At 39.5% G+C, this 25,365-nt stretch overlaps 1 protein-coding gene across 1 annotated transcript; it reads right to left on the bottom strand.

Moving 5' to 3' along the window:
* Nucleotides 1-16,341: 16,341 nt before the first annotated feature.
* Nucleotides 16,342-17,801, bottom strand: LOC122025277 (1-aminocyclopropane-1-carboxylate oxidase-like). The gene is made up of 3 exons (XM_042584055.1): nucleotides 17,545-17,801; nucleotides 17,233-17,468; nucleotides 16,342-17,145 (listed from the first exon to the last, which is right to left on the bottom strand). The coding sequence occupies exons 1-3, from the start codon at nucleotides 17,641-17,643 to the stop codon at nucleotides 16,536-16,538; spliced, it is 945 nt and encodes a 314-aa protein (XP_042439989.1). The 5' UTR covers nucleotides 17,644-17,801; the 3' UTR covers nucleotides 16,342-16,535.
* Between the last annotated feature and the right edge of the window lie 7,564 nt (nucleotides 17,802-25,365).

Here is a 25,365-nt window from a genome sequence, read left to right as displayed (position 1 = left end):
GAAGTGATGCCAAAGGAAATGAACGCCTGCGGCTTAAATCGACGCTAACGGTCGAATCCCGATTGATTGGAATGCTCCCAATCGATCGGAGAGGCTTTGGATCGATCCACGGATCGATCCAGAGCGCCTCTGTGCTCTGGAAAAATGCATGGATCGATCCACGGATCGATCCAGTGCTTATCGCGCGAAGCAGCAGCGTCCCAATCGATCCACTGATCGATTGGGACCTCTGGATCGATCCACCGATCGATCCAGAGGGGATCGATCCAGAGGGGTTCTGTTTGCAGGGACTCACCGGATCGATCGGCCGATCGATCCAGATCTTCTGGATCGATCCACTGATCGATCCAGATCTGCTGGATCAATCGGCTGATCAATCCAAATCTGCTGGATCAATCGGCTGATCAATTCAGATCTGCTGGATCAATCGGCTGATCAATCCAGATCTTGGTTTTTGCCCAAAACCAAGTCCAAAGCCCCCTAAACCAACATCTAGTCAACCATGACTTGTTGGTACATAAGACCTAGCATCCGGTCACCCTTGACCAGCTAGGACTCTCTCACCAAGTGTCTGGTCAATCCCTTTGACCCACTTGGACTTTTCTCTTCTTGCCAAGTATCCGGTCAATCCCTATGACCTACTTGGACTTTTCTTCCTCGTGCCAAGTATCCAGTCAATCCCTTTGACCTACTTGGACTCTCACCTGATGTCTGGTCAACCTTGACCCATCTGGATTTCTCTTGCCTGGCTTCACTCACCAGGACTTTCCCAATTGCCTTCTGCCTAACATCCCAGTTAGGACTTCCCAGTCAAGTATCCGGTCATCCTTGACCTACTTGACTCTTCTTCAATCAACCTTGCATTGTCAAACATCGAAACTCAAACCAAGACTCAAGCTTGGTCAACCAGGTCAACCTTGACCTGAGGGATGTTGCACCAACACCCACAAGATCTCCACAGTGTAAGATATGTGTGGCATAACCCTATAACACCTTTGACATGACATATTCTTTAATATGAACATGACATTTGTTAAAAAATGCACCACCTCCTCTAATAGCTTCGAATGTGACACATTACTCCTTTATGCTATAAAAAACCCCGCCCTTGCGGGCCAAGATAAGCTAGATACTCTTTACTACATACACTCATATTTCATTATTATCTTGCACTGTTTATCTTCTCTATTTTTGACATTGCCAGAGACTGACTTGAGTATCAGAGTGCAAGGTGTTCATCCCGGTGCGACCGGCAAAAGGGGGGGGGGGTGAATTGCTTGAAATGACAAAAATACCTTTTCTGAAACTTTCGACTTTGATTACGATAAACACTTTAACAAACGAAATTAAATTGCATAAAATAAGTATGAGACAACCGAGGTTACTTGGTTTGCAACTGGCTAGGTTGCTAATCCAAGGCAAATGAAGCTCTATATGTTGACTTATTCTTTGACACAAGTCGGAGGCGAAGAAGCCTTGTATATGACGTTGACGGCTCAGACAAGTGAAGAACAGAATGGAAAACTTGATTACAGTGAGTGTTGAATGAATGAAGAAGACCAGGACTCTATTTATAGCCCACTGGTCGAAACTAGCCGTTTGCTGACGTAACAACTCTAGGCGCCCCAGCATGGCAACCTTTATCTCAATGCAACGACTTGAAGATGAATTTTTTCATGTCCAGGCGTCCAGACCGTTACTGATCACGTGGACCTGAAGAGTGATCCACTGCGACGAGGTGCCCTTTGGGCACCCTAGAGGTTCGAGCGCTCGGAGCAGTCAGCCTCGGGTTGACAGTCTGACGCCTTCTCCAGTCACTGGTTTCTTTTCCGGTTGCTTGTGTGATCCTCTGTCCTTTCAGAGTTGAGCTCACCTAAACTCAACTCCGGCATTCTCCTCAAGCAGTCTTCCGCTCCAGCTTCTCGTGTCTTGGAAGCGTAGTGTGTGCCCTTCTCGCTCCATTGGTGTATTCTTCCTCAGCTTCTCATCCCTCGGATGTACCGAGCTCGTCGACACGATTCCTGTGCCATCATTCTCGTCCGCTACATCTTTCGCTCGACTTCTTGTGATCCTAAGCTCTTGCACACTTAGACACAAGGATCTAATATACATGACCTAACTTGACTTGGTTGATCACATCAAAACCATCACGGGGGTACTTACAATCTCTCCTTTTTTGATAATCAACTCAAAATTAACTTAGGGTTTAACAAAAAATAGTAAAGTAAATAAATATGCAAATTAAAGTATTTTAATAAAAAAAATTATACCTCCTCCTGACTTAATCTTTTCTCCCCCTTTGATCACACTAAAAATAGGGGTAAATATCAAAAAAAAATTCTAAGGGTATCTAAGTAGTGACAAAGACTTAAAAAAATGTATGGAATTTATTTTTCAAAAATCTGATTTTTTTTCGATTAAAACCCCATTTTTAGAAAAATAATTTTAAAAATTGTTTTTATTTTTGAAAAATTTTAAAAATATTTGTCACTTTTAAACACAATAATCTAGAATTATAATAAAAATTTTACAAATAAACAAAATTAATATAAAAAGTAATTAATTATTTTATATAGAGAGATATATTTTCTTAAAAAAATATTTAAAAATAGATTTTGAGCTCAAAAATTTTTACAAAATTTTATGAGTATGTAAAATAGAAAGAATATCCTTAGAAAAATTATATTTTTAAAGATTAATTTTTTGAGAATTTTTAATATTAAACATTAAAATTTTGGTAAAAAATTTGTAGAAAATTTATTAATGGTCAAAATATTTCAAAAACTTTCTTACTGATAAGTAATAAAATTATTTTTCACATAAAATTTAAGATTTAATTAATTTTGAAGAGAAAGGATATGAAATAATTTAATTGAAAAAGTTAAACAATTTTAAGTATGCAACGAAAATATTAAATCAAATTAAAATTAAAACATGAATAAAGATTTAATCTAAGCATGATTTTAGACTCAACATAGGTTCCTACCTACTAGATTAATAAAAACTTTTCTTGGAATGTACTTTCTTATCACTTTTCTAATTTGACCCTTATAGAACCTATAATACCAATTTAACTCTTGATAATTTCTTAAATTTAAAGTAGTAAATTTGAGTATGCAGATTTTTTTAAATTTTCTATTTGTTTCAATTTTGCATTTTCAATTTTAACTTTATCAAATTCTTCTAGTGGGCATACTTGAGCTAAAATTGTTTTCAAATTCATATTTTCCTTTTTCAAATTTATATTCTTAGTTTTAAGCTTACATAACGATTTGACATAGACTTTATTCCAAAATATAGTTGATTAGGAGGTAAGATCAGACATATCTCACTTACCATGTCGGATCTGAAATTGGATTATCCTTCTTCACAACTACTTTCTTCAGATGTAGCTCCCCCTTCATCAATGCTAACTTTTGAATTGCTTGGTTCTTTGTGACTAGCCATCAGTGCTAGTCCAACATAGACTTCTATCTCGAATTCAAATGATGAACTTTCATCCCAAGTGGCCTTGAGATTTTTGTGTTTATTTCACATTGGCCCTTTAATTTGTCTATCTCTTTCTTGAGCTCTGGGCAGTCATCTTTCATGTGTCCTTCTTTCTGACAATTGTAGTATTGAATCTTTCGTCTGCTCCTTAGATTTTTCTTGGTCTGTATTTCTTTAAACTTGTTAGATTTAATTTTTTTTTAAAAAAATCTTACCATATATGCTTCTTGGTTTGCATCAAGGACTGAGTTTGACTCGGGTTCGTCTTTCTTGTCGGCTCTCAGTGTCAGGTTCTGGCTTGACTCCTTTCTTATACCTGCACATCTAGATTCATGTAATTTTAATGTTGAAAAAAGTTCTTCTACAATACTTACCTTTAAGTCCTTCGAGATGTAGTATGCGTCTATGATTGAGGTCCACTCTGGAGTTTTTGGAAAGACGTTGAGCACATAACGGACCGAGTCCTGGTTGGTTACAATTTCGTTGAGATTGATTAGTCTGGTGATCATCTCCTTGATCTTCGCGTGTAGTTGAGCTACCGTTTCACCTTTTTCAAAGCGGAGGTTTGTTAGCTTACTCCGAAGAATATCCTGTCATGCAAGTTTCACTTCAGATGTGCTTTCATGGAGCTCTAGGAATTTCTCTAGGAGATATTTGGTTGAGGTGTAGCTTTCGATGCGAATGACTTCTTGAGGTGATAATACACTTAGCAAGTGGTATTGTGCTCTGTTGTTGACTACAAAGTCATTTTGCTTCTTCTTCGTCTAAAGGTATTCTTTTTTCTTTTCTCCTTGTTGATCCTTGGGAACCACAAAATCGTACTTAATTATTAAAAGAATTTTGAATTCAGTTCTTAGAAATATCTCCATTCGGCGTTTCAGTGTGCGAACTCCCTCTCAAACTTTGGTGGGTTGAGACTTGGTCCAACCACCAATTTCTTTACTTTGGTCGACGGTTAGTCATTCTGAAGCGTCCTCGCTCTAACACTTGTTGGTCCCGGTGTGGCCAACAAGAGGGGGTAAATTTCTTGAATGACAAAAATACCCTTTCTAAAACTTTTGACTTTGATTAAGACAAACACTTTAATAAACGAAACTAATTTGCCTAAAATAAGTACGAGACAACCTAGGTTACTTGGTTTATAACTGGGGAGGTTGCTAATCCAAGGCAAATGAAGCTCTATATATTGACTCCTTCTTCAACACAAATCAAAGTTGGAGAAGCCTTGTACAGGACGTTGACAGCTCAGACAAATGAAGAACAAAATGGAAAATTCAATTATAGTGAGTGTTGTATGAATGAAGAAGACTAGGGTTTTATTTATAGCTCATTAGTTGAAACTAGCTATTTGCTGACGTGGCAACTCCGGGCACTTGGACCGTCTCCAGGCACTCCCATCGTGATAACCTTTAACTCAATGCAATGACTATGCAATGACTTGAAGATGAATTTTTTCATGTCCGGGGGCCTGGACCATGTTCGGGCACCCAGACCGTTGCTGACGTAGACCCGAAGAGTGATCCACTGCAACGAGGTGCCCTTTGGTCACCTTGGTGTCCCAGGTGCTCGTACCATCTTGTCTGGGCACCCAAACCAACTAGTTCGGGTGCTTGGAGCAGTCAACCTCAAGCTGACCATTCGATGCTTTCTTCGGTCGCTGGCTCCTTTTCTGGTCGCTTGGATGATCCTCCGGCCTTCTAGAGTTTAGCTAACCCGAGTCCAACTCCGACCTTTTCCTCGAGCAGTCTTCCGCTCTGGCTTTTCATCTCTTAGAAGTACCACATGTGTCATTCTCGCTCCATCGGTGTACTCTTCCACATCTTCTTATCCCTCGGATGCACCGAGCCTATCGACTCGATTCTCGTTCCATCCTTCTCGTCCAAGGGGTCTTTCGCTCAACATCTTATTATCCTAAGCTCCTACACATAAGACACCAAATACACAAGACCTAACTTGACTTAGTTGATCACATCAAAACCACCACGGGGTACTTACAGAAGGGCAGGGCAACCCAATCTCCATTCTAACCCCTCCCTCGCTCCTTTACTCTTCCCAAGTTCTTTTGACTACGGGGACAACTGCCCCCCCCCCACCCCTTCCTCTTGGTTTCCAACCACCTTACCGGTAGTGCATCCTCATCGCTTCCAGACGAGATCAACTCTCAATTTATACAAGTAGGGCTTCAGGCAAATTCATAGTTTATTAGATGTTTGTCAGGCAAAGCAGTATCTTATCTTTTAGAGAACAACAACAATATGACTTTTTCTCTACTGCTAACCTGAAAGTCACCACAATACTGAAGATCTTATCCTCCATCAACATTCCTGCCTTCTTACCAGCCACTCATCTACTCAACTTCCAGACGGAATCAAATTTAGTGTCATCTGTGGGAACCTCTCCACCTGATCTGGAACGTGTGTTGGCGCAGTGGCGGGGCCGGTGAGAGGGCACAACGTCTAAAAAAAAAAATCTTTCCCTTCTTTCCAACCAAGATTAGTAACAATATCACAATTAGAATAAATTAAAATGAACAACTAATTAAAAATAAAAGAGGCAAACATATTTGACTTGGTTACAACGTAGGTGGTTGTTAATCCAAGGCGGTTGCAAAGCTCTACTAGAAATATCTCCTTCTCTGTAGGTGGAGAAGCCTCTTACACTCTTTGAAAAGCTCAGAAAATCTCTAAGAAATAATTACAGTAGTTGTTCTCAGTTGTTGTATTTTTCCTAAGTCCAGAGATCCTTTTATAGTCCTTGAAAAATCTTATCTACTACTTGAGGGCACCTCCAAGGGGCTTGGAGGGCGCCTCCAGCGAGGCAACGGATAAAGCTTTATCCGCTGCCAAAATGACTACATAGACTGGGTCAAATGTGCCCTCAATAACATGGAGGGCACCCTCTATACATGCAGGGCACCCTCAATACATCATGGAGGACGCCCTCAATACATCATGGAGGGCGCCCTCTATACATCATGGAGGGCGTCCTCTATACATCATGGAGGACACCCTCTATATCATGGAGGGTGCCCTTTACCTGCAGTGTATAAATGACTCCAACTTTCCTTTGGATCTTCTGCTGCTCCGTTCGGTTGGGTGATTGCGTCCAACCGAAATAAGGCTCACCCGAACCCAATTTTCGGCCTTCTCCTCGAGCAGGCTTCCACTCCGGCTTCTTGTCCCTCGAACATCGCATACGTTCTTCTCGTCCACCGGTGTACTCTTTCACAGCTCTTTCTTCCCTCAGATGCACCGAACCCGTCGGCTCCCTTCCTGTGCCATCCTTCTTGCTAGCTGCGTCTTCCGCTCGACTTCCTGTGCTTCTAAGCTCCTGCACATTTAGACACAGGGATCAAAACCAAACATGACCTAACTTAACTCGGTTGATCACATCAAAACAACCACGGGGGTCCAACAACGTGAAGATGGACGACGTCGAAAAATTCTCTATCATCACCATGATTTCAGAGGATTTCGATGAACACATCGCCACCACAGTACAGAAGGAAAAATAAAATTTCTTAGGCATCATTCTCGGTTGATCGGGGTGCGAAACCCTTATTCTCTAGATCCTTAGGTGACATAAATGCTGGATTTTTATTATGTTATATTCTCTCCCTAACTCCACATATATCCGGGAGTCGAGGGATAGAGTCAGATTCTCGGTCGATCAACATATGAATTTTCTATTATATTTTCTCTCTTACTCTGTGGAAATTTGGGAATTGAGGGATCGAGTTAAAGCCTTAGCCAGTCGACATATTTTTTTCTATTATATTCTCTCCATGACTCCGTGGGCATTCAGAAGTTGAGGGATTGAGTCAAACCCTCAGCCGGCCGAGGGATTTAGGAGCTTGGTTATAATGAGTTTGAATTAATTAATAAAATTTTTCCTTTAAGGTTCAGGCTTTCCTTCTTGGGTTATAGTGTTCAAAATAAAAAATTTTAAATACTCATAGGGTATATCATATGTATTGAGGGTTCAAGATTTTAGAATTTAAGAGTTGAGTTATAATGAATTTGAGTCAATAAGATTTTCCCTCTAGGGTTCAGACTTTTCTTTTGAGTTATAGTATTCAAAATTAAAAATTTTAGATACTTAATTACAGGGTATAATGTTTATTTATGTAAATATTAATTTTTTTTTTAAAAAAATTGAATCTAGGTGCCTGGATGCTATAACGCATACGAGCCCACAATGTACAGTCCACAACATAGCATTAACTTTTTATATATATATATAGATTATATCTTATAAAATAATATTCTTTACAAGTTAACCCTTAAAAGATTGATTTTTTTGAATTATTTATTATTAGAACAATAATAGTGAAGTCGTCGGCTTACCTGCCCTTGCAAAACTGTCTCACACTCTCATGAAAGGGGTAAAATCACGAGGACATTTGCTCGACCCTTTATATGGGGGAGGTCAGACCTACAACGAGGTATTTTGAACTTATTGGGTGATCCTATCTGAAATCAGGAAAGACAATGCTGGATATGTGGCTTTGATATTGACCACGAGAAGACTTTGAGCTAGAAGCAGAGGGCATCAAGCAATTCTGCGTGTAAAAAAAACATAGAGGTGAGAAAACGTCGACAACCGGGCCAAGGAGGGGTCTCGGTACATGCACTCCAACACTCATGTTAGACAGGTGGTTGAGAGGAAAAGGACTACAGTGAATAGTAGAATTGAAGCTTTGAGTGCCTAATGTTGTGTACGTGTGCCCTTAGGACGAGACTTCTTATATAGTGTTACTTTTCCTCTATGCACGAATATCAATGTATTTCTAAAAAAATGACTGACTATTCCGACATCTTTCTGAAAATAGACCCATCACTGATATGCTTTGCAGGGTGGAAGCTTCCATCGTAAAGACTGCACAGGGAATATTCCCTTGATTATTTGATAACGGTTACACAAAATGCCAAAAGGAATATTAGGTCGTTGGATTGGTAGGCCATTAATATACACTGATGATAGATTGACCGAGTCCCCTATATATATCGTTCGATCAGACCTTATTCACTAGTCGGGTCGGTTAAGGAATGATGAACCTATCGAGGACTCGACCTCTCCGCTCGGCCAAAGAGTCTGGTCGGGCCGTACGCCTAGCATATATGATCATATCAAGATGACTCGACTCTAAATTGCACTAATACAGCTCGGAGTTTCATCAATCCTGAGGGATTCGAGATCCGATCGAACCAGAGGTCCAATTGACTAGACCACTCGGCGGTTCAATCAGCTAGATCACTTGACTAAGACATGTGACCGTGATGGCCTCGAGTATTGACCTCTCATTAACTTTGATCGTCACATTAGTCAACTTTCTTAACTTTGACCCCGACTTCGAGGGTCCCATGTTATAGAAACTTTGACCCCAACTTCAAGGGTCCCATGTTATTCGCTGTATCACTGAATATTGACGCTAAGATTTGTTAGAGTAACTAGATACCAAATGCATCAACCTAAAGGCTAGAATTATTTATTATTGATACTTCACCAAATTTATTTGAGAGAATAAATATTATCTACAGTTGTACTAATAAAAGAAAGAGTTTAAGAAATATTATGAAGTAAGTTTTTTTATTGTAACTGAACAAAATTAAATTAGTAAAAATAATAAGCCAAATCTTATAGATGCCATTGAGTAATTTTTAAATAATTAACTCCTTTACTCTATTTAAAGTAAAATAAATTATCTTCTCTCCTCTCGAACTCTAATAAAAAATAACATACAATCATGATGATAAACTTGTCTACATTTATTTTGGAGAATTGTAAATTTATTTCTATATATGACAAAGGTAGATATATACTATTATTTTAAAAAATTAAATGAGTCATTTGCTCCAAATTATGTGGTTGATTGTTTTATTTATTACATTTTCTTTTAAAATTTCCCCTCTCTTTACTTTTCTTACCAATATATATATTGGTCTTACACCATAGTTAAACACAAAAATATACATACAAATTGTAAAAGCGAATTAGTAGTACACCATGTTAAGAGTTGTAATTCTTTATGTCTTACTTATTTTTACTATCTTGTTATGACAAAAGGTGAATACATTCATCTCCAATGTCTCTACCAATCCATCTCAAGATTAACACGGAGGAGGTAAATCATGGATGACTACTAGTCTTTGGAATAATGACTAGCATATAAGGGAGGTATTTTCCTCGGTTTTGTCGAGATTCGAACCCTATATCTCATTATGATAATATTTCATGCGCTAACCACTAGATCCATCCGAAGGGACTATTTTTACAACCTTGTACATTGCGAGTAAGTTAACAATATCTTTTAAATCATCATTGAATTCATTTATTGTGTAGTTCATGTTTACTAAAGTGCTATATATTTTTTTTCTCTCAAATTAAAGATGTCTCTGACACCATTAATTGTTGTTGGGATTATCATGAATGGGGTAATAGCCCACGGACCGATTGCAACGGTACAAATTGATACTAGTGTAAGCACTTGGTGTTCATCCTTGTACAAAGGAGGAGAATGTAATTACAAGGTGACTTTAAAGTTTGTTTATTGTTGATCATTTTATCAAGAATCAAGATTGAATATAAATTGTGTTATGCATTTTAAATGGTGAAATAAAATTTAATTTGCATATATTTCTTTTAATATTCTTAAATTATCTAACAACCTTTAAAAATTAATGAAATAATATATATAATAAATGTCGGTCATTTTTTTATTCTCATTTTTATTATTTTGTATTATATGATTATGCGAGATTCTTGTTTTCGTGATTTTTATAAAACATTTTATTATTTTTCTATCCATATATGTCATATATGTTAAATAATATAATATTTGTTCCATTACCTTTATCTATTTTAATCAAATTTATTATTAGAAGAAGATTTTAATTAAAAATATATCTTAATTGTAAGTGTTGTATTCCCATGCCTCCTTCCCATTCTTTCCCGCTCCTTTTCACCCTTGTCGTCGTTTACTTGATTTTATCTATATTATGCGAGCTTAATTATAATTTGTATATATTAATACGAATTGAATCCGTTTAAATGATCTAACTTAAAATTATTTGATTTTTAAATTATTAGAGGTAGATATCATATATATAGAATTCATTATCCACATTCATTATCATCAATGGACTTATAATAGATGTGCACTATATAATGAGTTGGTTTTCAAAGGATTATGACATCTTTTGAAATGTCTCTTTGTTCCCCATTGACGAAGAGGATTCGGCGCTATCAACCTTAACTTCTCTGGAAGACCAACCTTTTCTATTATACTCTCTCCTCGACTCCGTGGGTATTCGGGAGTTGAGGGATTGAGTCAAATCCTCAACCGATCAACAAGTTGATTTTCTATTATATTCTCTCCCTTACTCCGCGGGTATTTGAGAGTCGAGGGATCGAGTCAGATTCTTAGTCAGTCGCCAGATTTGTTTTCTATTATACTCTCTCCCCAATTCCATCGGTATTCGGTAGTCAAGGAACCAAGTTAGATCATCAGCCGATCGGCAGGCTGGTTTTTTCATTATGTTCTCTCCGCGACTCTGCGTACCTTTGGGAGCCACGGACTAAATACTATGGCATCGCTCAGTCGCCCCCTCAGTATGATCACCACAGTTGCCCTCTCGGCATTTGCTCGACTGCATGATCACCATCGTCGTTCGCTCGACACGATCACCATGATCGCTTGCTTGACATCCTATCAGCCGCCTGTTATGCATTCACGCAATCACTCGTTCGACATCCATGCAGTCGCCCGCTCGTCACGACCACCGCCACCGCTCTCTCGACATTAAGATAGGAGTACTTTACAACAGCCAAAGAGGCTATGATCGCTCTATTCGACTTACAGTAGGCTCAAAGCCCTAACCTAGCATTACAATGTGTGTTACCAGTAGTGAGTGTGTGTTTCTATACTATGAAAGACTTTGATTCTTAGGGCTTTGCTCACACTTATGATCACGAGACTCTGCACCCCATTATCTCCTGATCAACTAAGGTTGATCGGACAAGCTCTTAGGGATCTACTCTCCGGCTCTATCGGACACTTACAGGACTCTGCTCCCTATCATCTCTCGTTGACTTTAGGGCTTACCTGCCATTGACATCCGGGCTCAACTTCCATTTACTTCAGGGCTTAGCTCCCACTAACATCCGACCTCAGCTCCGATTTACTTCAAGGCTTAACTCCCGGTGACTACGGGCTCAGCTCCCCACTTCAAATGGGCATACTCCTTTCCACTTAGTTTATGATGGTGAAGCAGTTGTCCCCTTCGAGGTTGGCGAAGAATCCAATTGGTGATTACTGTATGACTAGGAAAATGACGATTGACATCTCCTCGAGCTGGACCTTATCAGTGAGACTAGGGAGAAAACTGTCGCTCGGCTAACATCTTACAAACAATGAATGGGATAGAGCGACGATCGACTGATAATTCATCACTTCTTCCAAGAAGGCGATTTAATCTGGAGGAGGACAAAGCCAGTTGGAGACATGACCAAGTCTATACCCCAATGGAATATGGACCTTACAAAGTCATCAAGAAACTCTTATCTAGTGCCTACTATTTTCAAGATGCCAATGGTAAGAAGTTGGATCATCCATAAAGCACGAATTACCTCCAACCTTATCACACTTGAAGGCATTTTATACTTGTACCAACTTCTATCTAATGAGAATGTTTCAGACTCTCACCACATCTGCGAGTCATAAGCGTGCATGGCTCACGCACCCAAAGACCATCCGGTTGGCAGTTACAAACTCTCACCACAACTGTGAGTTATAAGAATGCATGGTCAAGGGGCCCAACGACCATCCGGTCGATTGTTCCAGAATCTTGGCATGGCTGCGAGTTATAAGCGTGCATGGATTACGCTCCCAACAATCATCCGGTCAGTTGTTCCAAACTCTCGCCACAACTACGAGTTATAAACATGCATGACGTACACACCCAATGACCATCTAGTCGGCTATTCCAGACTCTCGTTACATATGCGGGTTATAAGCGTGCATGACTCATGCGTCCAATGATCATCCGATCGGATGTTCTCGACTCTCACCACAATTGCGAGTTATAAGTGTGCATGGCTCATGCACCCAATGATCATCCAGTCGACTGTTCCTGACTCTCGTCACAGTTGCCAGTTATAAGCATGTTGGGTTGCAAGGTTGCAAACATAGTCCCACATTAAAAACACATGGGAAACATCATGGGTTTATAAAAGAATCCTGGGTTTATAAAAGAAAAAGATATCTCCATTGGAATGAGACATTTTGGATAAAGTCCAAGAGCAAAACCATTAGGGCTTAGGCCCAAAGTGGATAATATCACGCAATTATGGAGATATCTAAATCCTTTTCGATCCAACAATTGGTATCAGAGCCCGGACTGCCAGAAGGTTTAATCGCTGACTGTGCACAAGAGCTATGGTCGGATTGAGCCATGTGTGTACAATATTAACCTCAAAAAAAAAAAGTGGGGGCTCCTATGCTCGGATCAAGAGGATTAGACACTAGGAAGGAAGTCCTAGTTGCGACTAGGCAAGGAAGTCCTAGTAGGTTCGGTGGATTGAGGGGCAGGAAGACCTGGTGGGTCGAGGATCGGACGTGGGAAGCCTGTGGTACTTTGTTTGAGGGGGGATTATTAGGTTGCAAGGTTGTAAACATAGTCCCACATTGAAAACACATGAGAAAGATCATGAGTTTATAAGAGAAAAAGATATCTCCATTGGAATGAGGCCTTTTGGGTAGAGTCTAAGAGCAAAATCATGAGGGCTTATGCCCAAAATGGACAATATCATGCAATTGTGAATATATCTAAATCCTTTCGATCCAATAAAGCGTGCATGGCTTAGGCGCCTAATGACGGCCCGATTGACTATTCCAGACTATTGCCACAACTGCAAGTTATAAATATGCATGACTCACACACCCAATAACCATCCGGTCGGATGTTCTAGACTATCGCCACAGCTGCGAGTTATAAAGGTGCATGACTCACGCGCCTAACAACTATCCAGTCAATTGTTCTAGATTCTCTCCATAGGTGTGAGTAATAAGCGTGTATGATTCATGCACCTAATGACCATTTGGTTGACTATTCCCGACTCTGGCCACACCTGCGGATTATAATTGGGCATGACTCCCAGCCCAATTCACTTGGGCTCGACTCCCAACACCAATTTACTTGGGCATGACTCCCAGCATCAATTCACTTAGGCATGACTCCCAATACTACTTCTCATGGGCATGACTCCCAACATGAACCCGATTAGTCCTAGAGCCTATCTAACTTCCGGGGTTCGGCTCCCTATTTCTCATGGACATAACTCCTAATGTAAACCCAATCGATTCCAGAGTTGGTCGGATCTTTGAAGATTAAATTCCTACTTCTCATAGGCATGACTCCCAACATAAATTTGATAGACATTTATGTTGAGACATATGACGATCGCATTTAAAACAATATTTATGATGGATAAGACAATCAAATCATTTTGCTAATATGCTTTCAAGTGTATCACCGATGCCTTACCTTGCATCTCAAGCGTCTAACAAACATTTTTTTGAGAAAGATAACATTAACGGTAACATTGAGAGGCGATAGTTAGAGTCGCTAGCCGATCGGAGGATCGAACAATAGTAGAAATGGGGTCTAGTCATCGGTCATGAATCTCTTTGACTAGACTTAAAGGAGAGGCTTGTGACACGATGCGTTGTGAGTGGCCCTAAAGGTAATGTGGAATTGATATACAAAATGATGTAGTAGTTAAAGTCAAGGTAAGGTGACATTCAAAATCAAGGTGTACGTATTTGAACATACCACTTTCAACGAGACTTAGCTCCCCACTCTTTATAGGCATGACTCCCAGTATGAACTCGATCGACCCTAGAGTTGGTCGAATCTCCGGGGCTTAGCTCCCCACTTCTCATGAGCATGACTCCCATCATACACCTGATTAGCTCCAGAATTGATCGGACCTTCGGGGTTCAACTCCCCACTTTTCATTAGCGTGACTCCCAGCATAAACCCAATCATCCTTAGAGTTGGTTGAACCTCCGGGGCTTAGCTACCTACTTTTTATGGGTATGGCTCTCAGCATGAACCCAATAGGCCCCAAAGCCGGTTGAACCTCCAGGGCTTAGCTCCCCACTTATCATGGACATGACTCCCAGCATACACCCGATTAGCCCTAGAGCAGGTCAGACTTCCTGGGCTCAGCTCTTCACTTCTCATGGGCATGACTTCCATCATAAATTCTATCGACCTCAGAGTCGGGCGAACCTCCGGGGCTCAGCTCCCCACTTCTCATGGACATGACTTTCAACATAAATTCGACAACCCACGCCAATCGGACCTCAACAGGGCTTGGCTCCCCACCTCACATGGGCATGACTCTCAACCTAAACCTGGTCGTCTCCAAACCTATCAGACTCCCTCTCGGAGACAATATTATTAGAGAATCGCAACCACCTATCCGAGAATAATGGTTACTCACTAGGGAATATTCCGCTACTATGACATACATACGTAACAAAACTTTCCTCTGCCCAGAGGAGGGTTGTCGTACATCCTCCACTACGTGACATATTCTAACACTGGAGAAGACATCATTATTGTGGAGGTTATGAGAAATGATATAAAAAGTTGTCCTCTCCTGTCTCCAGGTACGCGTACACAATACATCCATATTACTATTTTACTATTCATCTTTTTCTCCATTTTTCGTCGAGACTACGGTTCTGATTTGAACGTCAGAGTGCCTGTGCCAGAGCTTCCTCCCTGGTTCTCACTCTTAGGGGTTAGCAGTCAACTCGCCAAACCAACCAACCCACTTATACCGACCCAAACTGAATTGAAAAAACTGAGGGCCGGATGTTGGGTCCTGAAATTGCATTATTTGATCTAGTAGGATCGGATAATTTTTTACCCCAATAACTAAATCAATTCGATCCACGATCACCCCTGTTTATTACAGCTACTACCGATAAGTTACTACATGTTATAGCAGCTACTACCAATTAGCTACTACAACATGTAATGAGTAATGTCTATTATCATTTTAAAATATTTTATTTTTTTATTGTATTTATATTTATATTTTATATTTCATTGGATATAGGGTCGGATATCCAAATAATTGACAAATCGTCGGATATCTTATACATAAGAACCGCGTATATAGGGTCGGATGTAGAGTCCTGATATATCTGATCTAATAAGCTCGGATAGTTTTTTACTCCAATAACCAAACCAATCCGATTCACGAACGTTTCTGTTTACTCTCTTGTGGTGTGCATAAATCCGCGGCTTCTAACTCTTGATCATTTTTCTGTCAACATTTCTATCTTCTTATGGGTCACTCATCTATTTAGTTTCCGGAAGGGATAAGATGGGATCACTCATTCTTCCAGAGCTCGAATGGGTAATAAGCAAGCAACTCATGAAGCAATCGATGGTCAACCATCCACGCCATTAGTTGGATTGCACGTTGCAGAATGGAAGTGTCTTCATAGGAGGAGTTTGGGAGGAATCTTGCACTTTGTCATAATTAGCCTTAAGCCATTGAGCCAAAATACAAACTGCCCAAGGAAGGTGGCAAGAATGAAGAGCTTCTCGTAGCTATCGCAACAAGGCCCACCAAGGAAGAGAGCATTAAACATATCGGGTTCAAAAATTTTTGAGCAATGACTAGGAGGGACATCAAAACTCCCTAGCCAGGCCTCAAGTCACCTCAATTAGTGGCTGAGATGATGACAATTATGAAAGTTTTCATAATCAACTCTATATCATTAAGGTTTTTTTTTCCCCACATGCTCATAAAATTCTAACAAGCCATGGATATCACAAGCTTTCATGGTAATATATATCTTAGTCTACAAAGAAAACCAACAGACTCCACAACAGACTCACGACAGACAACCTTACCCACTAGATCAAACAAGGAAACACGAAATCAAACTGTAAGACACAGTCATTCTATGTCTATGGATCATATAATTAAAAAGTTACATGAGAGCCAGTGCATTGCAACCTTCACATAGCCGCCACTGCTTCAAATCTGGGCTCCTTGGCTTGGAACTTCTGCTTCACGTACACATCCATGTAGTCTCCGAACACAAACTTGGGATAGGAGGAGGGCGCAGCAGGGGCGGCCACCTGTGTGTGGCTCGCCACCAGTTCCGCCGCCGGCGCAATGGTGGCCTTGAGCGAGGGGTTGTAGAAGGAGGCGACGGAGCGGCGGTTGCCATGGCGGGTGGCGAGCACGCGGTGCCAAGTGCTCTTGTACCGCCCGTTGCTCAACACCTCGATCTGGTCTCCGGTGTTGATAACAATCGAGCCCTTCACGGGCTGCACGTCCAGCCACTCGCCGTCCTTGAGGATCTGCAGCCCGCCCACCTGGTCGTCCTGGAAGAGCAGGATGACTCCGCCGGCGTCGGTGTGCGAGCGGAGGCCGTCGACGAGGTCCGGCCGCGAGCATGGCGGGTAGTGGCTCACCTTGGTCCCGAAGAACGCCTCGTGCTGCCCGTTCCCGGAGAAGGCCTTCTTGATGTAGCCCTTCTCGAGGCCCAGGTTCTCGTCCATCACCTCCATTACCTTCTCCGCCAGCTTCCTCAGCTCCTCCCTGTACTCCTTCATCGTCTCCCTGCACATGTTTAAAGCTAATTAGTTGATCATCATTCATTTATCCTAAAAGTGAAAGGCTTTTAGAAGAACAAATTAAATGATCTACCTGAAGGCAGGGGGATTCGACGGCCAGGGCTTGTCATCTTGGAGCACGAACACATCCTCCCAATCGACGTCCTTCAGTTTCTTGACGGCCTCCCCTTCGCTCTCTCGATCCACCAGCTCATTCAACAGCCGGACAGGGTTGGACGCGTTGAAGCCTTCCTCTCGCAGTTGGTAGCTCTCGGAGCAAACCTTCTTCACGCGTTCCAGCAGCTCCTCCGGAATCCCATGGTTCACCAGCTGCACGCAAACACACAAGCAAGCACATCAAGCTCCGGAATCGAATCGCTATTCGAGCTCTGATCACGCACGATACCTGAAAAAATCCCCATTCTTCGCATCCATTGGCAATCTCTGCCAAGGCCTGGACCCTCTCATCGCCGTGCAGCCTTGAGAAGTCAATGACTGGAATCATCTTTGCCTCGATGGATCACACGAGAACAGGCTACAAGCTTAATTACGAAAGAAACTCTCTTGCAGTGGGTGCCGGAGCTGCAAGGCCTCCGGTGGCCTTTTATAGCACAAATTTGTTGGATGTCAACTGCTAATTTAATGCCGGATTAAGAAACCAGTCATCATTGTGGCCGGTGTAATTAGCTTAATTTAATATCCAGATAAGGTTAAATAAAAGCTGGTCAAGTCAATGGGGGCGAGGCGATGCCAGGAAGAAGAAGAACGCCTCCAGATAATTATATATATATTCATCAAAATTGAACCCTAGACCTGTAAAAGCATGGATTAGTGCCCAAGTTAACGTACAGAGGTGTCGTGTCGGCAGGGCATTATTGCAGTGGACGCACACAGCTGGTCTGCTCGTGTCTGATGCTTCATGGCTCCATAACTCAGCCATGCTTTTTTCGTCTTCCACCCCTATGAGTCGCTTTCTCCGTTGACCGAATCTCAGTCTTCTCTTTAAGCCGATTACTAGCAGTGCTTCCCAGACATTAATGGCAATAAAGCACTACTGCCAATGATTCAAAGCAAATTTAGGTTGCTAGATTCGCTGATCATGCTGGGAGCAATCTGAGAATGCAATTCTCTGCCGACTTCATTTTCATTCTAATTGAAAGCACTTCTTTCTCTTGGTCAAATGCATTCCTGATTGCTTCTGAAATGAAGTCCCCACATGGAACGTGGCATGCTTCTTATCGACTGTTAGACTTGCAGAAAGAATATCCCGTGACCTATGGCGTTGTCCAAGAACAATGTACCGAGGAGGGAGAAGACTTCGGTGATGCAGTGAAGGACAAGGCACTCGATTGAGTATCATGACTCAGAGGAGTATTAAGGAATCAAAATTTGAATCTCAAATAACATGAATATTTTAAAAATTAACTTTGAACGTGTACTTCAAATCGCTGTTCCACCTTTAAATTAGTATTTAGATTATATATAAAAAAAAAGTAGAGAGATAATTTGCATTATTGATATAAGTAGCTTTCATTTTCTGTTGAATCGACTTTGAACAAATCTAGTGCTGACTTAGAATTAGAATGAGAAGAGTACAAAATTAATTGCGTGGTGGGACATTAATTGTTGAAGAGATTGAAAGAAAGCCACATTTATAGCAAGTGGTTCAGTTTACCTGCCAATTTGAATGTTGAATGCTTTGTTCTGAGCACGTCGTATTATCCTTAGAAATATTTCAGAGCATTTCTGTCAATCAACCAACCATTTCAATGGTTTATTAGTTCAATCAATTCAAATACAAAATTGGTATAAACCTAATATTTTTAAAAATAAATAAATAAAACGACACTCAGCTAATCCAAATGTCTCGTTTGTTTTTTACTACAAATATTCTCTTTCTCTTTTTTTTTTTTAAATTTTTTTTAAAGTATTTGATTAAAAAAATAAGGATCAATAAAAAAAACTTTTTATTCAATCAAAAATATGAGCCTTTCAAAAAGAAAACTTAAAAAAAACAATTATATATATATTTTTCATAAGCCTTCTAGTTTATTAGTGAACTTTCTCTATTGGTGTAGGCAAATTCAATTCGTCGAATGGTCTTTGTAAGTCAATCAAATTGAACATTTATATGGATGGGCCAATTGAGATGAGCAATTCAGCATAGATACAATTGGTTAGACCGATTAATTAGACCAGTTAGATTGATTGAGCTCGTCTGACAATTTTTTTTTCTTTTTCCATCTCACTCTGTTTTAAAACCTTTTTAAAAATAATTTTAGACTGAAAATTTTGAATAGTCTAATAATCATGAATCCAACAGTTACACTCCTATGAATGCTAAGATTGAAAAGCCTCAAGAAAATAAATATTACAGGAATGAAGTAAATAATCAATTTCTTATTACTTTTGACTTAAAACAGTGAATTGATTGACCGCAAAGTATTTTTTAATTTATTTTAATCGTCAGTGAAAAATTTCTTTGACCAAAACAGTTTGAATACTAAGTTCCCTTTACAGCCTGATTGAGGAAGAGCAACGATCTAGAAGTTGGTTCATTGTCTTCCTTCCAGATTTCCAGATTCATTCATAAACGCCATGATTCTGTGAGAAATTGAAAACAATGTTTGTTGGTGCAAGGGTAATGCTCCACTGCATCAAGTTCCTGCTTTTCAACTTACCAATTGCATTATCTTGAGGCAATACGAGATTAAAAAATTACATCCTTCCTCGTGAAAAAAAGTATAGTCGTATAAATTTGCTGTTACATTTTTTTTCCACTAATGCACAACTTCTCTCCTTTTGTTTATGTTGTTTTCAGGTCAACCATGAAGCTTCTACCAGCAATGAGGGCGGCATACCTCCATCTGGCTCATGTCCTGTTGAATTATGCGTTATAATTAGAGGTTTAATTAAGAAATGGATTTAATCAAGCGCAACTCTTATTTACTATTTGACTTCAAAAAGTCAAAGAATGATTAAAGAAGTATGTCACAACCTTGCTGATCTGAAATTATAAAAACTGCCTCTGTTGTTGCTTCATAACTGATTGAGTCATGCCAATTGATTGGCACACGTAGAATTTATTAATTAGATGCATATTAGTCAATTACTCTTCAAGCTTTCAGTTCAAGTTGTATTATTGGCCTCATTTTCATGTGCTGAATTAACAATAACTCTAATGTCCACCATGATGCTTGACTAGCACCTCTGCTAGGTATTAACAACTCCATCTGCTACTCTGTTTCATCAGGTATGATAAGAAAGGTGGAAGTTGTTAGGGACACAGCATGTTATGAATAGTTTGGTTGGTAGTAGTCTCCATCTCATGTTTTTGGGCTCCATGATGATAGGAGCTGTGTGAGGCATGTTTTTGGAAGTTGCCTCATCCAAACTCTAGTAGCTTCTACTGGTTTAGTAAGCTTTGTCCATCAGAGAGGAGATCAGATTGACAACTGAATCATGTGGTAAAAAATGAATACGTTTGTCCCGGTATCCTCGTCAGTTCGTCTCAGGATTAACATGGAGGAGATAAATTACGGTGATTGAGAAGACAAGTGGTAGATGAGATGAGTTTACACAAGTTACAGGGATTTATATCTCGTCAATCTCAAAATTCGACCCCAAAATCTCATGTGACAGTCAATTTGCTACTTACAAGTGAATTATGATGGCAAAAAGACGAATACGCTCGCCCCCAGCGCCCCCGCCAATCTGTCTCAGGGCCAACACAGCGGAGGTAAATCACGGACGGCTACTAGCCTTTGGAATAGTGACTAGCACATAAAGGAGATATTTACCTCAATTTTACCGAGATTCGAACCCCAGATATCATGATGACAATACCTCATGTGCTAACCACTAGACCCATCCGAAGGACAACTTACAAGTGAATCATGCATGTTGGCCAACTGCTCTCCACCATCACAATGATGACCTACAAATTAGAATCAGTAGGGGAAATGACAATGTGATGTTAGTACGTCTTGCCCCCTTCATGTTCAGCTCTTTATCACAAGCAGCAAAGGCATGTGGAACAGTTGTTTCTCCTAGGGAATTCAAAGACAATGTGATGATCCTCTTCAGGTTCATATCCATACTGAATAGCTTTGTTTCCAACAGAACGATTTGGTAATTTACTTCCCAGATGAATTATATATACATATAAATAACATGATCCATATTGTATTTATTTTATTAAGATATTATTATATAGTAAAAGATGATTACGTTTACACATCTTTTATAGTCGGTTCTAATTTATATGAAAAAAATAAATCAGGAAGTCCGTTTATAGTCGACTGTTAAATAATCAAGGGAAGAAAGAATTTTTTTCTAAAGGGCACGTGTCTATTAAAAATGGATGGATGTGGGCAACAAATCTACCCCTTTAATTGTATTATCGAGCATTGTTGATCATATAGTAAAATATAGGTAAGTAAATTAGATACATAATAGGCTAATTTGAACCTATATCTAAGAAAATAATTTTATCTCATGTGAATAAACTGCGCTACGGCCTAGGGGCAATAACTGACATAAATCTGATTTATTGATGTGAAATGGAATCGCTATGCCAAAGTATTAGTCTAGTAACATACAAAGCATCGCTGAAATGTCTTTAATGAAAGCTGAAATGTCCTTTCATTCAACTCAAGGTGGTTCCTTTCATTCACCTTAAGGTGTTGATCGGTTCTATGAAAATTTTTTATCTATCAGAATAAAATCAAAAAGTATAGATGAGGTATCGAGACAACCCAGCACTATGAGTGATTCCAACGTTACATACGTTTATTTATGCTGCGTGAGAATTTAAAAAACTTCGTTTACTATGCATGATTATTAAATAACATAGTTAATTTATCACCGTGTTATATAATTATATTATTATATTAATAATTAGGTGACAACTTTTTTAATGTGCTTAATTTAAAATAAAATTTGCAACGGTAGGACATCCAGGTTATCACCCAGATACTCACGATTCGAGCCCCAATTAACTATGATGAATATGCAAGAACTTTTCCTGCAAATGGGGCACGCAACTAAAGGATATTGGGCTCCTAAGCTGCTCGCTGCGAGTGCTTCCCGATTTACCCTGGTGGCCGGTGGGAAACTTTCGTGGGGTCGGGCTGATCACCCCAGGCTCGACGTTACCCAGTCTGGTTAATCATTTTTTTAATTTAAAATAAAATTATATATTATATTAGCTATTAATAGGGTTGTAAATAAATTAAACGATCTTAAACAAACTTAGCATTTAACTTGATAAGAGTTTATTTATGTTTGTTCAATACATACAAGATTAATTAAATAAATAAATTTGAGCAACTCATAAATAAATAAATTTAAACACATATTGTTGGTGCAGCAGGCCGGCAAGAGGGGAGGGATGAATTGTCTGAAACAAAAAAAATACCCTCCTCGTTCTTTCAACTCTTAAGGTGCAACAATAATAAATAAAAATAAAATAACAGAATTAAAGAAGAGACTCAGAGATTGATTTGGTTACAATCTAAGTGGTTGTTAATCCAAGGCGGTTGAAAAGCTCAGTCAGAATCTCCTTCTCTGAAGGCGAAGAAGCCTTTTACACAATAAAAACTTAAGTAGTTGTTAGGAAGTTAGTACAAGAGTTGATGATCAATTCCTTAGCTCCAGGGCCCTTTTTATAGGGTCTGAAAACTCTATCTTCGGCTTAAGGGCGCCTCCCATAAGCATGGAGGGCGCCTCCAGCGTGGCATTTGGATAAAGTTTTATCCAAATGTGAAACGTCACTTTGACTGGTTTTAGGGCGCCCTCAACGCTATGGAGGGTGCCCTCAATGCTGCAGCGTATAAATATCTTTAGCTTCTTTTCACTCCTTTTCTTCTTCCGAAGCTCCGATCGCTTGGGTGATTGTGACCAACCGAAATAGGGCTCACTCGAACCCAATTTCCGACCTTCTCCTCGAACATGCTTCCGCTATGACTTCTCGTCCCTCGAACATTGCGTACGTTCTTCTCGTCCACCGGTGTACTCTTCCGTAGCTCTTTCGTCCCTCGGACGCATTGAGCCCGCCGACTCCCTTCCCGTACCGTCCTTCTCGCCAGCTGCGTCTTCCGCTCGACTTCCTGCGTTCCTAAGCTCCTGCACACTTAGACACAGGGATTAAAACAAAACATGATTGAACCTAACTTGGTTGATCACATCAAAACAACCACAGGGGTCCAACAATCTCCCCCTTTTTGATATGCATCAACCCAAGTTCAAGTTAGGGTAAAACAAACAAGTAATAATTTAAAGAAATTACCATACTAATAATTTAGGCATAAAAATTGTAATAAAAGAAATTGCAACATTTAAATTAAAAATTTTCTAAGCTAAAATAAAAATATTCTCCGAAGTTATAATAATTTTCTCCCCCAAAACTTGTAGCTATTTTTCCCCCTTTGATCACATAAAAAAAATCAATGTAATTTTTTTTTAAAAAAAATCTAAATAAAAATTTTCAAGTTACAAATTTTCAAATTTTCAAGTTAAACAAAATTTAAAACAATTTCTAAGTTAGAAATTTCCAAAAAAAATTGAAACGTTTAAATAGTTGATAAGAATTTAAAAACATTATCTTAATTACTTATCATTTTGTCAATTAAACATTTATTTCGATAATCGGATCTAGGCTGTGACGAGACACTAAGCCTTCTTGATTATTGGATCATCAACCACTTCTAGACAAAACCTTTTAAGGAATTTAAACATTTAAGTTCTTCTGAAAGTCTTGATTAGCAAAAGGTTTAATCTAGATATGATTTTGGAACCCAATAGAGGTTCCTTCCTAGTGGGTTAGTTAGATATCTGGGGGTACATATCCTTTAGGTATTTTTCTAAGTTGTCCTTGATGTTTTCTAATGTACCAGTTTAATTTTCCATAAATCTTAAGTTAGATATCTGGGGGTACATATCCTTTAGGTATTTTTCTAAGTTGTCCTTGATGTTTTCTAATGTACCAGTTTAATTTTCCATAAATCTTAAGTTTCGACTTTTAAAAATTATTTGGTTTTTGACAACATGTATCTGTTTTCAAATTTTCAATTTGTAATTTTAATTTTTCATTTTCTGATTTCAAGTTATCTAACATTCTGGTTAACTCATCATTCTTTTTTCTATTTTTACTAAATCTTTTGAAAGTACTTTAATGAAATTAAAAGAGTGCTCAGGTGAAAGAGTACGTACCTCACTTACCATAAGTGCTAATGCTTCCTCTTCATTGCTGCTTTCTTCCGATGATCCTCCCCCTTCATCTATGCTCATCTTTGAGCTGGTCTCATCTTCTTCTTGATGGATTGTCGTTAGGGCTAGTCCGGTGTATGCTTCGACTTCAGATTCGGAGGATGATGAGTCATCCTACATGGCTTTAAGGTTATGTTTGGACCGAGCTGGTCTCTTGTTCTTTTCCTTATCTTTGCTCTTTAATTTTGGACAGTCGTCTTTGATATGCCCTTCTTCATTGCAGTTGTAGCAATGGACCATCCTTTTGTTTCGCTGATGCCTTCTTGACTGCGATTTAAACTTATTAGACTTAAGAAATTTATTGAACCTTTTTACCAGTAGTCATTTCGTCTTCATCGATAGATGTCTCGGACTCTTGATCTTTCGTTCTTGCCTTCAGGGCAATGTTGAGGTTTGTCTTTTCTATGTCTTTTGAATATGTGATTCGAGATTCGTGAAGTTCGAAAGTAGAAAATAGATTTTCTAGTGCACTTACTTCAAAGTCCTTAAAGATGTAGTATGCATCTACTAAGGATGCCCATTCTGAAGTTCTCGGGAAGGCGTTGAGCGCATACCGGATCGAACCTCGGTTTGTTACCGATTCTCCGAGATTGTTTAACTGAGTTATTAGCTCCTTGATTCGTGATTGGAGTTGCGCTACCATTTCTCCATTGTTCATCCAGATATTTGTTAGTTGAGTTCGGAGGATGTCCCACCTTGCTAACTTCGCTTCTAAAGTACCTTCGTGGAGCTCTAGGAACTTGTCCCAGAGATCTTTGGCGGAGATGTAGCTGCCGATTCAGTTGACCTCCTGGGGCGGAAGGACGCTGAGCAGATGAAACTCTGCTTTACCGTTCGCCATGAAATCAACTTTCTCTTTCTTCGTCCACTGATGTTCTTCTTTCTCAGCTCCTTGCTGATCCATAGGTGCTACAAAACCGTATTTCATTGTTAATAGAATATCGAAATCTGTTTTAAA

Source organism: Zingiber officinale, chromosome 9B (assembly GCF_018446385.1).
Source record: "Zingiber officinale cultivar Zhangliang chromosome 9B, Zo_v1.1, whole genome shotgun sequence".
NCBI lineage: Eukaryota > Viridiplantae > Streptophyta > Magnoliopsida > Zingiberales > Zingiberaceae > Zingiber > Zingiber officinale.
Note: the sequence above shows the minus strand (reverse complement) of the source record. Positions and strands in the feature narration are given on the sequence as shown.

Bases quoted from the DNA above. Each gene is read 5' to 3' on its own strand.
- LOC122025277 (XM_042584055.1), bottom strand. From the start codon at position 17,643: ATGATTCCAGTCATTGACTTCTCAAGGCTGCACGGCGATGAGAGGGTC. The intron at 17,469-17,544 runs GTATCGTGCGTG...GTTTGCGTGCAG, and splicing joins AAGAATGGGGATTTTTTCAG to CTGGTGAACCATGGGATTCC. The intron at 17,146-17,232 runs GTAGATCATTTA...AAACATGTGCAG, and splicing joins TCGAATCCCCCTGCCTTCAG to GGAGACGATGAAGGAGTACA.